Source organism: Gastrolobium bilobum, unplaced genomic scaffold, assembly GCF_033153095.1.
Source record: "Gastrolobium bilobum isolate Gb01-03AN ecotype WA unplaced genomic scaffold, APGP_CSIRO_Gbil_v1 utg1891, whole genome shotgun sequence".
Taxonomy (NCBI): Eukaryota; Viridiplantae; Streptophyta; class Magnoliopsida; order Fabales; family Fabaceae; genus Gastrolobium; species Gastrolobium bilobum.
In genome coordinates, this window is record NW_026899025.1 from 185712 (window position 1) to 200316 (window position 14605).

General features: G+C 31.7%; 1 protein-coding gene across 1 annotated transcript; it reads left to right on the forward strand.

Moving 5' to 3' along the window:
* Nucleotides 1–11557: 11557 nt before the first annotated feature.
* LOC133286343 (monolignol oxidoreductase AtBBE-like 13) lies at nucleotides 11558–13277 on the forward strand. Its single transcript, XM_061483749.1, has one exon. It carries the CDS (start codon nucleotides 11649–11651, stop codon nucleotides 13275–13277), a length of 1629 nt encoding a protein of 542 aa, XP_061339733.1. The 5' UTR covers nucleotides 11558–11648.
* The last annotated feature ends 1328 nt before the right edge of the window (nucleotides 13278–14605 follow it).

Genomic DNA, 14605 nt, shown 5'->3' on the forward strand with positions numbered 1-14605 from the left:
AATATAGAAGTGCCTGGGTCCTTAAGTACGTGTTCGATTCCGTGTGTGTGTATATATATATATATATATATATATATATATATATATATATATATATATATATATATATATATATATATATATATGTGTGTGTGTGTGTGTGTGTGTGTGTGTGTGTGTGTGTGTGTTAGGAAACCGGTTCCCTCAAGCTCGGTTAAGCAGCTTTTTGTGGAAGTCATTCAGCAAGATCTTGATCTCGTATCTCGACTATACCTCGGCCTGAACTTCACCAGGTCGGGCAGCACAACGAAAAATCAAAAACGCAAACAGGAGAGAGAAGGAGAACACAAACAAATTTTAACGTGGGAAAACCTTCTCCAATGAAGAAGTAAAAACCCACGAGACCTAGTCCAGATCAAAAATCCACTATTAAAATAATGGTTACAAAGAATTAAGATTCACCAATATGGTGGTTAACATAATCTCTCCAACAATGGTGATAGTCAAACTCTCATAGAGATGTTTCACTCAAACTCTCTCGAGAGATCTCTCAAATACAAAGCATAAAGCTTTGCTCAAACAATTTTCTCTCAAAATTCTAATCTCTCTCTTAACCTAGCCTCCATCCACAACTAATGAATATATAGAGGAGGTGAGATCTAGGGTTTAGGGTTTTTAGGAAACCCCTCAATGAGCTTGGACTTAGCATTGAAGGAGGAAGCCCAACAAATCTCCCCCTTCGACTTCAATGCGTCGACTTCAACATCAACCATCAACCTGGCTCCTTCACAGCAGTCTTCAAATTTCCTTACTGGAACCGGCTTCGTCGTTATGTCGGACCAATTTTGATCAGTGTGCACCTATGAAGCACCGACACTTCAAAAACCCTGACGTGTCGTATCCGACACTTCCAGACACTCTAACACGCGTTATAGAAATTCAAAAAAAGATTCAAATGTTGCGTTGCGTTGAGTTTTCAGTTTCAACTGGTAGATTCGTTGCATTACAATTATCATTTTATTGAGTTTAATATAAATATTTGGGATATCTTATGTTTCTTTGCAAAATTGATGAATATTATAAGTTTAGTTTCATTATTTTGTTAAATTATTGAATATCAAATATAATATACACTACATAAATTAAAAATATTATTTAATATGAAAATGTGTCCTAACGTGTCGAAATCTACCATTTTTTAGAATTAACGTGTCGGAGTGTCGTGTCACGTGTCACGTGTCCGTATCGGTGCTACATAGGTGTGCACTTTGACGAGTTCGAGCTCTCCACCTTCCACCACATCCCGGATCCAGTCATACCTCACATCAATGTGCTTAGTGCGGGAGTGATAGGTCAAATTCTCTGACACGTTTTTCGGACACGCAGTCAACTTTTTCTAACACGTGGTCAACGCTCGGACACGTTTTTTTTTTTTTAGTCTTAATTTTATATTATTAACTAAAAATAAAAAAATAATTTATAAATCAATTTTTTGTTGCGATGAAATTTGACATGAAAAATTAACAAGGTACGAAAAATTATTTTTGTTTATATTTATGTTATGAAATTTGAATATTTGATTGGTTATATGTAAGGGTGTGCATGGAGCGGTTCGGTTCGGTTATTGTCAAAAACCTAACCAAACCAATTTTAAACGGTTTGGATTTTAAACCGAACCATTTTTTTTTAAAAAAAAAACCGCTTTTTAATTTGTCCAAACCTGTTTAAAATCGGTTCCAAAAATAATCGGTTTTAATTCAAAACCGGTTTTAAATCAAAATCGATTATGAACCATAAACCGGTTGTCAAGTTCAAAACCAGTTTTTTAACAAATTCAAAATCGATTTTTGGTGGATTGTGCTATTTTTATAAGTAGTCGTTTGTTTCTCCCGGTTATAGATAGTTGACCAACTATTTCTTGCAAGAATCTTCATTGTTTTAGAACTCTCAGGACGAAATGATTCTTATAAAAATTGTTTCACGTTATTATTACGGAAAACATTTCCATAAAAAATTTTCGCAAAAAAATTTGACGAAAAATATTTCAATAAAAATTTGTGACTAAAAACATATCTGTAAAAAATTTTGACCGAAAATTTTTTTTGTCGAATTTTTTTACGGAATAAAAATTTCACCAAAACATTTCCCTCAAAATATTTCACAAAAAAAACATATGCATCGAAATTTTTGACGAAAAATATTTCTATCAAAATTTTCCACGAAACACATTTCCTTCGAAAACTTTTGACAAAAAAAAAAAAATTCATCAAAATTCTTTACAGAATTGAAATTCCGTCGAAAGTTTTCGACGAAAACATTTTCGTTAAACTTTTGACAAAAAAATTTATGTCGAAATTTTTAACGAAACACATTTCCTTCAAAAAAATTCGACGAAAAATATTTTCGTCAAGTTTTTTGATAAAAAACATTTCCATCAAAATTTTCAACGGAACACATTTCTATGAAAAATTTTCGTGAAAATTTTTGACGAACAAAATTGCGATAAAAATTTTGACAAAAATGTTTTTCGTCAAAATGTTTTATAAAAATCATTTTCGTCAAAATTTTTTAGGGAAATGATTGGAAAGAATTTAGATTCCGTAAAGAACTTTGACAATAGAAATTTTTTATATAAATATCGTCAAAAAAGTTTTCTGAAATAGTTTTCGTCATAAAATTTTACGTAAATATTTTTGGTCAAAATTTTTGCCCTAAATGTGTTTTGTTGAAAATTTTGCTGAAAATATTTGTCGTCGAAAATTTGGACGAAAATATTTTTCGTAAAAAAATTTGACGAAATTATTTTCTGTAAAAATTTTTTATGGAAATGTGTTTCATTAAAATTTTGCAGAATTCTTTTTCGTTGAAAAGTTGGACATAAATGTTTCTGTCGAAAGTTTCGACAAAATTTAGATTCTATCAAGAATTTTGATTGAAAGATTTTGTCCCTTAAAAATTTATGTTAGTGATTATGACAAAATCTTGTTCTGTCTCTAGTTTCGATGAAAAAAATTTTGTCTCTATTTTCTACGTAATATGATTTTTGTCAAAATTTTCGACGAAATATTTTTCTTCGATAAATTTTGTTAGTATTTGAGACTTTTCTAATAATGTTACATTTAAAAACGTTTCATATTTATGTAATTTTCACATTTTAACGCTAAGGATAAAAGATAATACTTATTTGTTCTTTAATTGTAAAATGGTTTGGTTATGAATAACCATGGATAACCAATTATTTTTATTGTTTGGTAAATAACCAGTTTATAAAATAAAATGCAGTTTCATATGAAACCGGTTTTTAATAAAATGTGGAGTAGTTTGGTTATGGATTGATTTGGTTCTTTTCGACATTTTGAACACCCTAATTATATGGCTTATTATGGACTGTTATATCTATTAAATATAAATTATATTATATATATTATTTAATATCAAAACGTGTCCCAACGTGTCGAAATATGTCATTTTTTAAGATTAACGTGTCGGCGTGTCGTGTCGTATCCCGTGTCAGTGTCCGTGCATCATAGCGTAGAACTTTACTCATGTAGAATGAGAATAGCATTCCCCTGTAAAAAAAAAAATTTCTCTTTTGAAATTGTCGCCTGAAGTGTTGAGAGGAAAAAGATAATTCTCATATCATAACTATGTATTTCTTAGAATGTATAATTATAATCAGTGGGAGAAGAAATTTTTTGTCAACAACTATAGAAAAAACGGACCTATATATATACATGACAGGATTAAGAAGAATCATAAATCTTATATTCAATTTCAACCAGTAATCTATATGCATCAAAAGACTAATATTTAAAAAGGATTAATAATTATTTAATAGTTAGTAATTACAACCCAATAAATGATAAAAGTCAAAATTAGAGAGCTGAAAGATGCAGAGAGCTCGAGTCCTCACAGACTCACAGTCACCCCGACCTCTGTCTTTTGTCGCTCTTGAGGATTTGTCGGTAATACCTTAAATCCTCAAACCCATCTTTATAATATTTAATTTTTGTTTATGCTGGTTCACATGTACTTTTGGAATATTTGAATGCTATCAGTTCTATTTTTCATCTTCATGATGTCATAGGAAAACGTCGATCCAAACCTTATAATAATGGATAGGATAAGTTTATATCGGTTTAAAAATAATAAATTTTACTCTTAATTTTTGTTGTTGATCCACTTGCATTGGATGACTCATGTAATTAATTAATCAAAGTCATTAAACACAAGTGAAATCAAAAATTATGATTGGAAGTATATTAAACGAATATAAAATAATCCTACCCTTTATATATACAAGATCATTTCATATACATATATATCTTATTAATTATTTTTAACGTACTTTCCTTGATTAATAATTAATAATTAACTGTTCACCAAAAAATTAATAATTAACTAGAATCAATGTTTACCAGACGAGAAGTCGGGTTTTGTTTATCATTCAAAAGTGTCAACGTCGAAAAACCAAGCAAATGAATGAGCATAATTACAAAATAACTACAGACACAAAATTATGGGCCAATCTCAATACTCTGGCCTTGATGGGTAAGTACTCCAACGGGTCTAACATTGGGCTAAAAGCTCAGAACTATCGTAGCAAGAACCAAGAAGTTAGTAATTGGGCCCACACTGTAATTTGAGGGAAAGACCCAACGTTTCAATTGATTCGTAGCCCAAAATATTTCACGCAAGAAAACATAAATGGACTAGTTGCAGCCCATACATAGACCATACTTATTTAAGAAATTTACATTTCGAGTATGACTCCATTCTTTGCATAAAAATACCCTCGCTTCAAAAACTTAAGAGTAAATATCTTTTTCGAGTAAATCTTACAATACCCGCTTTAGTTCCTAATAAATAAAAAAGTTATTCGTGGTCTCTAAGAAATTTAAAGTGGACCCATTTTAGTCCTTTTGAGGTATTAATATTAGTCTTTTTTGAATTTGTGAGGGATCACGATTTCAACTAAATGGAACCACGAATAGCCTTTTTATTTACTAGGGACTAAAGCGGCCATCGTTTTGAGGACCAAAAAGAGTATTTACTCAAAACTTAAAGATCCAAAAAAACACCACCTTATTAGTTGTTACTATTATTGTAATAAACTTTTGTTATAATGTCCTGAAATCATATACTTGTTTTTAGGCTTGGGTCGATTTAATAGGTTTGTTGAGTTATTCAAAACTTTAGACTTTTTTTTTGGAATGAAAAACTTTAGACTTTTGAAAAGGTCAACTCAGACCTTAAAAAAGACTTGACATAAGATAAATAGGTTATCGTCAAACTTTTTGTTTAGGAAATAAATCAGCCTCATTTAAGCTAAAATTTGGCTTGACAACTCATTTCTACCAAGTGAGATAAACATAACTCAGTTATCAATCTTAACTTATGAGCTGGAAAGCACGGACATGTAAATTTTTACGGACACGTTTGGACACGCGGTCAACATTTGGGGACACGCTGTCAACTCTCTGACACGTTTTTCCGACACGCAGTCAACTTTTTCCGACACGCGGTCACTGCTCAGACATGCTCGAACACGTTTTTTTTTTTTAAATCTTAATTTTATTTTGTTAACTAAATATAAAATAAATAATTTATAAATTAATTTTTTTCTATTATGAAATTTGACATGAAAAATTAACAAAGTACGAAAAATTATTTATGTTATGAAATTTAAATATTTGATTGGTTATATGATTTATTATGGACTCTTAGATGTATTAAATATAAATTATGTTATATATATATTAAAAAATTTATTTAATATCAAAATGTGTCCCAACGTGTCGAAATATGATATTTTTTAGAATTAATGTGTCGGCGTGTCGTGTCCCGTATTCCATGTCTGTGTCCGTGCATCAGAGCTTATGAGGCAAACATCACTTGGAGTGAAGCATTTGAACCATGTCACAAATGCCAAAAGAAAAAAATTAGTTTCATACTTAAAAGATGTATAGTGAGAGACCAAAGTGATTGGTTAGGTTTGACGAACATTTCTCTTCGAAATGCTCCATTTTAAAGTACAAATATCACTCAGCAAGTCTCAATATCATAATCTTTTTATAGGTTAGAATTATTTTATATCTGTATAAGCTATATTTTTAATTTTAGTCGTTATTTTTATTTATATTTAATGATTCTTGTCATTAATCCTATTTATATTTAATGATTATGATTTATTAAATATTTGAGTTGTTAGATGCAGACAAATCAATAATTAAGATTCGGTGTAAGATTTTCTATTCTTACACTGTATAAGAATATCCTATCCATTTTTTCTCGCTTTTAAACGAAAGTATAACTTTTCATGCCATGCCATGCCATGCCTGTTGGAAGTATTCAAGTATGAGTTCTAAAGAAGTACCACATCGACTAGGCATAGACCAAGTGATGACTATATAAGTGCAAAAAGACCCATAAACCTACAGCCTTAAGGTTTTGGGTTAAAATGTGGTGTCGGCCCACTTATTGTGGTTTATCGCTTGGCCCATGGATGTATCCTTTGCGATGGGTTTTGGGCTCCCCGTACCATTCTTAACAGTGGTATCAGAGCCAAAGGTTTGGCTGGGCTGGGTATTTAGAGATGGTGATGTTTCAAGGCCTCCGCAGAAGGCTAGTGTGACTCCAATACTTAAAGAACAAAGACTTCCGCAGAAGTTGCCCTTAAGGGGGAGCATGATGTTGGGTCTCATACTTGAGGGAAAAATGTTGGAAGTATTCAAGTATGAGTTGTAATGAAGTACCACATTGGCTAGACCTAGACCAATTGATGACCATATAAGTGCAAAAGACCCATAAACTTACAACCTTAAGGTTTTGAGTTAAAATGTGGTGTCGGCTCACTTATTATGATTTGTCATTTGGCCCATTGATAGATGTACCCTTTGCAAAGGGTTTTGGGCTCCCCCATACCATTCCCAACAATGCCAAACCACACTCTTTGGTTGAATGCATCCAAATTAATGGCATACATTACGGATATTTGCTTTAGTTAATTGACCAGTTTATTCAGTTAAACAAGGTCGAGATATACGTTTCTCATCTCTTCCTCCTTCGCCTCAACGGGACCTTATGCAAGAGTTTAAAAATCATTACATCATGTATACAGTGGCAGACACAGAATTTTTTTTTGTGTGTGCACATTTAAGGTGAAGGTTCGGGGACAGTGTCCTTAAAGATTTTTTTTAAGAAAATTTTAAATTATTAAAAAAAATATAAACAAGAAAAAAAAAAAAAAAACTTTAACTTAACATAAACAAAAATAATAATCAAGAGTCAACTAAGCTGTTACAATAACAAATAAAATAAATATAGAAAGTTACCTTTCATTGATACTTGTCGAATTATTATGAATCCACAATTTTTTATCCTCCTTCAGATTTTAGGCAAGATCCCGATTTTAACTACCATGGTTAGGCTTATGTTTACTTTTTTTTTTCAATCTTCTTAAATTTTTTTTTTTTACTTGACCTAAATTACTCACCCTTTTAAAAAAAAAAAATCTCAAAATATTTGTGTCTGCATTTGCAGACACATGCAACAATCTCATTCCGCCATTGATGTATACCATTATTGAGATATTTGCTTCCACTTAGCCAATGACATGGGTTGTTAGAAAACTATGCTTATAAAGGGAAATATTTATCTTCTTGTGATAGAAAAATAGTTATTTATGTTCTAGAAACAAAATTATAAGTGAGATGCACAAGTAAGAAAAAAGAGAAAAGAAAAAGATGGGATCTACTTCTCTTTTGTGTGTAGGAAAATAAAATAAATACAACTCTTAATTATATAAGACTTATTAGAGAACTATTAATGAGTCAAAGGAGAATAATACAAAATGATAAAAAAAATTAATTAAATAAATAAAGAGTTTTATTTTTCTTATTCACATAAGTTAAATCTTCTTTCTTGCTCTCACAACAAATGGTGAGACCCACTTTATTTAAAAAAAAAAAAAAGCACAAAAATCAAATTGAGAGCGGGAGACAAAATTTCTTTTATATGACATAAAAGAAATAAAACCTATAAATAAATGCTAAAAATTGAATAAGTAGAAAGAATTGAATAAAATGACATTGTTCATGAAGATTTATTTCACCATCACAAAATAAAGTCTGGTGGCCACAATTTCCAAAATTTAATTATTGTTAACTGCGAACGTGTATATTCACCAACCAAACCTCAAAAAAGAAGCTCACAAATAAAGGAAGAGTGAAATTTTTTTACTCAAACAACTGAAGCCCAAAACTTGATTACAGGCCAAAGTATTACCTTTCTTTAGATAATTTAAACATGAAAAACCATCTGTTTATATAGGAAAAAAGAAGAGAGAAACAGCTTGAACTACCCAATATGATACTAAGATTGAAACGCCACCCACTTATCATGTACTGACATTTTAAAAAATTTGATATATTGTGTTTGATATTTTTTAACACTTCATGACACTCTGACATTTCCCTACACTCCAACAAATGTTGCATGCAGAGACTTAAAAAAGGATTCAATGGTCGCGTTACGTTGCATTTTTTAATTCCAACAATTAAATTTGTTGGATTACGATTATCATTTTATTAAATTTAATATAAATATTTGTGATATCTTATGTTTCTTGCAAAATTAATGGATATTATAAGTATAGCTTCATTTTTTTGTTAAATTATCGAATATTAAATATAATATACCCTATATTAATTAAAAATATTATTTAATATCAAAACATATCCTAACATATTAAAATATAATATTATTTAAAATTAACGTATCAAAATATCGTATCATATCTCGTATCGGTATCGTCAGCCCTAGTGGAAGAGAAAACCAATTGAATTCCCGAAGCATGCAATATGCTAGCTTTTCTATTTAATAATGTATATATCATGCAAGAGTTCCCTTTTGTGACCACGATTACTTCAAGTAAGACAACCTAAAAAGTCCTTATGGGAGTTAGGAATTGTTAAACAATTGCCTATGTTTGTTTTACTTTTGCACACACTATTAACATAATTTTATTTTATCTTGTGGCCGTTATGTTTAAAAAAAAAATGGTGCCGTACGTTATGTTTAAAAAAAAGTTTTTTAAAATTTGTAGTGGTTGACCCACTTTACTCAGCATGATGTATTTTATATGATCAAATTAATCCTAAATTTCAATGTAAACAAAAAAAATTAAATTAATGCAAAAGTTATATCAACACCTTTCAAAATTTTGCAATTCAAACCGGGTAAATACAGTTAGAGCAACCCCCAGCATCAATTTTACCACGTTTTTTTCCTTCAGAATCAAACTCGTAACCTCATTTATTGGATTGTACTTTAGACACTAAATAAAAATGTTACAGCTAATGAGGTACCCCCATAAAAAAGGAAAAATTATAGATAATATTCACAATGTAAGTTTTTAACTTAAGTTTTGCCTAGACAGAAAATATATCGATACAAAGCTAACACTATACTTAATTTTTAAGAAAAATACAAGCACTAAGTTTTCGTCCTTATCTTTGATGGCTTGCTTGTGGCTAATATCTCGCTTGAATTAGAAGAAATATCTCAGAAAAATGTGTTCTAGATTTCACGGTAGTGTTCAACGTATTATCATTAAAAGAAGACTTTCCATTTATCAATAATAGATATACTTATCATTTTGGCCTAATCACATTTTATATCTAGGGTAAGAGTGATTGAGGACACCTGCAATAAAAAGATTTTAAAAAAATTATAGAATAAAACTTGTTACCCACAAAATTTTTGAAGAATTTATGTATAATTATTATTTAGATCTTAAAATGTACACCAACTCGACTTCACATTCTTCTAATTAATCGCATTTTCAATCAAACTTCACTTTTTTTTTATGCAATATGATGTTAGTCTCCATAGGCAGGCTTGTTGTATTCCTATTGGAACATAATCCACTACTTGGTTAAATGGCACATTAATAGTCATCCACTCTTCAAAGTGCCTTCTAGTGGCTATGACTTCAAACACATCTCAAAACTAATTAAAGATGGTGTTATAATTCAAAAAAATAAAATAAAAATTCATATACAACTATGGCTTATACCTTATAGTGGGTATGACTTCCTAAGACTTTGAACTCCCTTTAGTTAATGCTGAACAAACCAAATTAACTAGCCTTAATTTATTTGTAATTTTTTTTTGGTATATCAATCTTAATTATCTCTTTGAGGTGAATCGTCCCCATATATCCTCATAAGGTTCAACTCTTCCTATATTTTGTGGAATTAGATTTTTTAATCTTGACATATTTCTTAATTCTCTTTCGGATAACTTGGGATGTCATTTTTGCTGGTTCAAATCTCTAGTATTACATAAGCTCTTCAATCCCTGAACTCTTATTTATTATTTGAGTCATCCTTGATAGGTCCTTGCAGAAAAATTAAAATCTTCATGCTACACTTTTAAAAAAAAATAGTAAATTATTAATTTGTTATGTACCAAAACAAATTAGTAAATTATTATGCACAAATTAGTTTGTTGCTCGTACTACACGGAATCCTCTGTATCTATCTCCAAGCGTAAAGAAAGATGTTCGGTTTCTTACTTTGTTTCATTTTGGTCAGTTCTCCTCTCTTTAAGCATCCGTTTGTTTTTATAAAAAAAGAAAAGAATGTATATTGACTATTGACTTTGAAAAAAAAAAGTTTCATCAATAAAATTTATCGAGTTCAAATTAAAGACTTTCTACACCTTGGGAAGATTATATCATTTGGCTACAATAGTTATTTGTATTAACAAACATACCCAAAAAAGTTAAAAAGAAAAAAAACTGCTATTCCAACAAATTAAGAAATGTATTATACTGAAAAACATTCTTGCAACCCGAATTGAAATTCTTCTCACTTTTTTTCCCCAGCAAATTAAAGTTGTTACCTAGCTCTCCAATGTCCTCAAAATAATAAACAAAAAATATATGACCATAACGTTCTTCTTTTCTTTTTAAGTTTTCTATACATTTAGAAGTCACACTACACCTAAAAAATTGTGTATACTACGAAGATTACAACTTAAACTATGATTTCTACACAACTTAGCCACGCTTAGCAAACACGTACGACAAAACTAAGATGTGCCATTAAACTTCGCGTAACAATATCTGGTGAAGTAATAAATGCACCAATTAATGAGTGATGTTGTGGACCTACCAATTATCCCCACTACAAAGCCATGAAATGAATTGAATATTATGAAAGAAAGAGAATCTTAACAAATTATGCAGAATTTCCTTTAGTAGTTGCATGATCATATGACGCTGCAAGAATAAGGACAAGCTTATCTGTTATTCTTCAAAAATATTTATAAACTGGTGGGGCCATTGAAGACTGTTGCTTTGCTTATACCACTATATTTATCAGGGATGAACATATTGTGATAAATGTGAAAGATGGTCAATGTTCTTGGAATCAAAGTAAGATCAGAAAGTGCATGTTCCACGCTGTAATAATTAAGATTAGAACATTGGCCTGAAGATAATGCCAACACTCTTCATCCGTATGACGTTTGTCTTAGGTCAATCATACGTAAACTGTTGTATCATAGTAGCACCATAGTTCATAGTCATGTATATATATAACATTTGTGGTAGCCTCCTTCAGCACAAAAATATAGAAACCCTGACCTGAGAACACAAAATCATGGTGTCACCAAGTTCACACTTGGCAATTTTAATCCTCCTGTTATCAGTTTCATTGACAGCTTCAGCTTCAGTTGAAAGTTTTGTCCAATGTCTCAGTTTCTATTCAGACAAGGCAGCTCCATTTTATGCATCAATTTACACTCCAAATAATGCTTCATTTACCAACATCCTTGATTTCTCTGCACAGAACCTAAGGTATTTGGTGCCTTCAGCACCAAAACCTGATTTTATATTCACACCCTTGACTGATTCCCATGTCCAAGTAGCTGTGATTTGCTCAAAGAAACTTGGTATCCATATGAGAGTACGAAGTGGTGGCCATGACTATGAAGGACTCTCATATGTTTCTGAAATAGAAACCCCTTTCATAATCATTGATTTGTCTAAGCTTCGTGCCATCAACGTTGATATAAAAGACAATAGTGCTTGGATTCAAGCAGGTGCCACTATTGGTGAAGTCTATTACAGAATATATGAGAAAAGTGCAGTTCATGGTTTCCCTGCTGGCCTATGTTCCAGCTTAGGTGTGGGTGGGCACATTACAGGAGGTGCATATGGATCCATGATGAGAAAGTATGGCCTTGGAGCTGACAATGTCCTAGATGCACAAATTGTTGATGCTAATGGCACAGTCCTTGATAGGACAGCCATGGGGGAAGACCTATTTTGGGCAATTAGAGGAGGTGGAGGAGGAAGCTTTGGCATCCTTCTTTGGTGGAAGATAAAGTTGGTTCCTGTGCCAGAAACTGTGACAGTGTTCACAGTTACAAAGAGCCTAGAACAAGATGCAACCAAGATTGTTCATAGATGGCAGGAAGTGGCACCCAATATTGATGAGGATCTCTTCATTAGGGTCATCATTCAACCAGCTACTGTTGGAAACAAAACTGAGAGAACTATCACAACTTCTTACAATGCTCTCTTCCTTGGTGGGGCTGATAGACTCCTCCAAGTTATGAAAGAAAGCTTTCCTGAATTGGGTTTGACTAGAAAAGATTGCTTGGAAACTAGCTGGATCAAATCTGTGCTCTATATTGCTGGCTATCCAAATGATACACCCCCTGAAGTTCTACTTGAAGGAAAATCAACATTCAAGAACTACTTCAAAGCCAAATCAGATTTTGTAAGAGAACCATTACCAGAAGCTGGGCTTCTGGGGTTATGGCAAAGATTGCTGGAAGAAGATAGTCCCTTGATGATTTGGAACCCATATGGTGGAATGATGAACAAATTTTCAGAATCTGATATCCCTTTCCCTCACAGAAATGGAACACTATACAAAATCCAGTACCTATCTCTTTGGCAAGATGGAGATAAGAATGCCTCAAAGCATATAGACTGGATTAGGAAGCTTTACAATTATATGACTCCTTATGTATCTAAGTTCCCAAGGGAAGCATATGTGAACTACAGAGACCTTGATTTGGGAATGAACAAGAAGAATAGTACAAGCTACCTACAGGCAACTGCTTGGGGTAATATGTATTTCAAGGATAACTTCAACAGGTTGGTAAAAATAAAGACTAAAGTGGATCCTGAAAACGTGTTCAGGCATGAACAGAGCATCCCACCACTTCCAGTCTCAACTATGAAGTTAAAAGACAAGAAATCCAAGAACTGGGAATAAGACACTGTATTGCTAGAGTTATTGGCTGGTATCTATAAATTTGCTATAGTGTTGATTAGCTAATTTAGACGAATAAAGGATACATTTTGGATTGTTTTTGGTCATTTTAATGTTGTAAAACGCTGATGAAGTGCTTAATCATTATTATCTTTTGTTATTGTGTGTGTCAGAAAATTATATAGGTGATAAGGGTTGTTTCACTAGCAAAAGCTTTGTAACTAGTAAAGGTCTTTTTATAAGGATCCACCTCTCTTAAATACAATACTCAAGTTAAGTGTGACACACGGAAAGCATATTTTAAGCACAAATAAACTAAGCAATATAGTCATGTTTCCCTTACAAAACATTCACCATCTGTCCATCTTCTTAAGCAATGACGAGGGACTTGTATATGATTGCTGAGAAACGGTGCTAAAATAAACTCTCGAATAATGAACTTTTTTTTTACTGTAAATTGTTTTCTCATTTTTTATACAATTGTTTGGTGTCTAGAGTTAAAAAGCTTGTGCAATGGACGAACTAGTTATTCAATCCCTTGCAGTAAGAAACACCAAAATGAGCACATACCAAAGAAAAATAAACGTTAAATTACCCAATCAGGTACACCATATGGAGCCACCAGAATCATCACTCCATCCATTCACTTCTTACGACTTAAAAGCACCACCAGACAAAATTGTTTCCCATTCAAGGAAGAAATTCAAACATACCATGGAACAACTTCGAGTCATGCGTGCAAGCCAAAAAATCCATCTATAAGGTTGGACTTTCTTTGCAAATTGAACACATACAAGCAAGAACATCAGTAGTACCAAGCTTAGATTTACAGAGGATGCTGGATCTTTTATTCATAAAAATTCTATAAAAGAAGCCACGAACTAATACTAATATGTTCACAAACCAATTAACAAAGCGTCGGGAGTTTTCATGCAAGAAAGCTAAAGATTTTTTTTAAAAAAAAAAAATACAATGTTCTGGGTTCACATATGAACAGCCAGACCTATGGCTGATATTTTAAATGAATAAAAATGAGTTCTAAAGTCTTCAAACTCAAATTTGGTGCACAAGACAGTCATTAATGGTACAAATAGAGATATAAAAGAAAAAAAGAAAATGCAATATGCTTCCAAGTTTCCAAAAGTTCAGAATATGTAGGGTTTTTTAGGAAACCACCTGTTACTAAGGTTTATATTAGAAAACGCAGAGGAAATCAAGGATAACTGAATGACTAATATAACAAATTGCAAGAAAGCCAATCAAGGGGTAATTAAGTGATTTGTGTAACCTATTTTTCCTAAGGTAATCAAGGAGAATCCGGAGGAAAAGTT

What these genes read in the sequence shown, in the direction of transcription:
- LOC133286343 (XM_061483749.1), top strand. Translation starts at nt 11,649, where the DNA reads ATGGTGTCACCAAGTTCACACTTGGCAATTTTAATCCTCCTGTTATCA.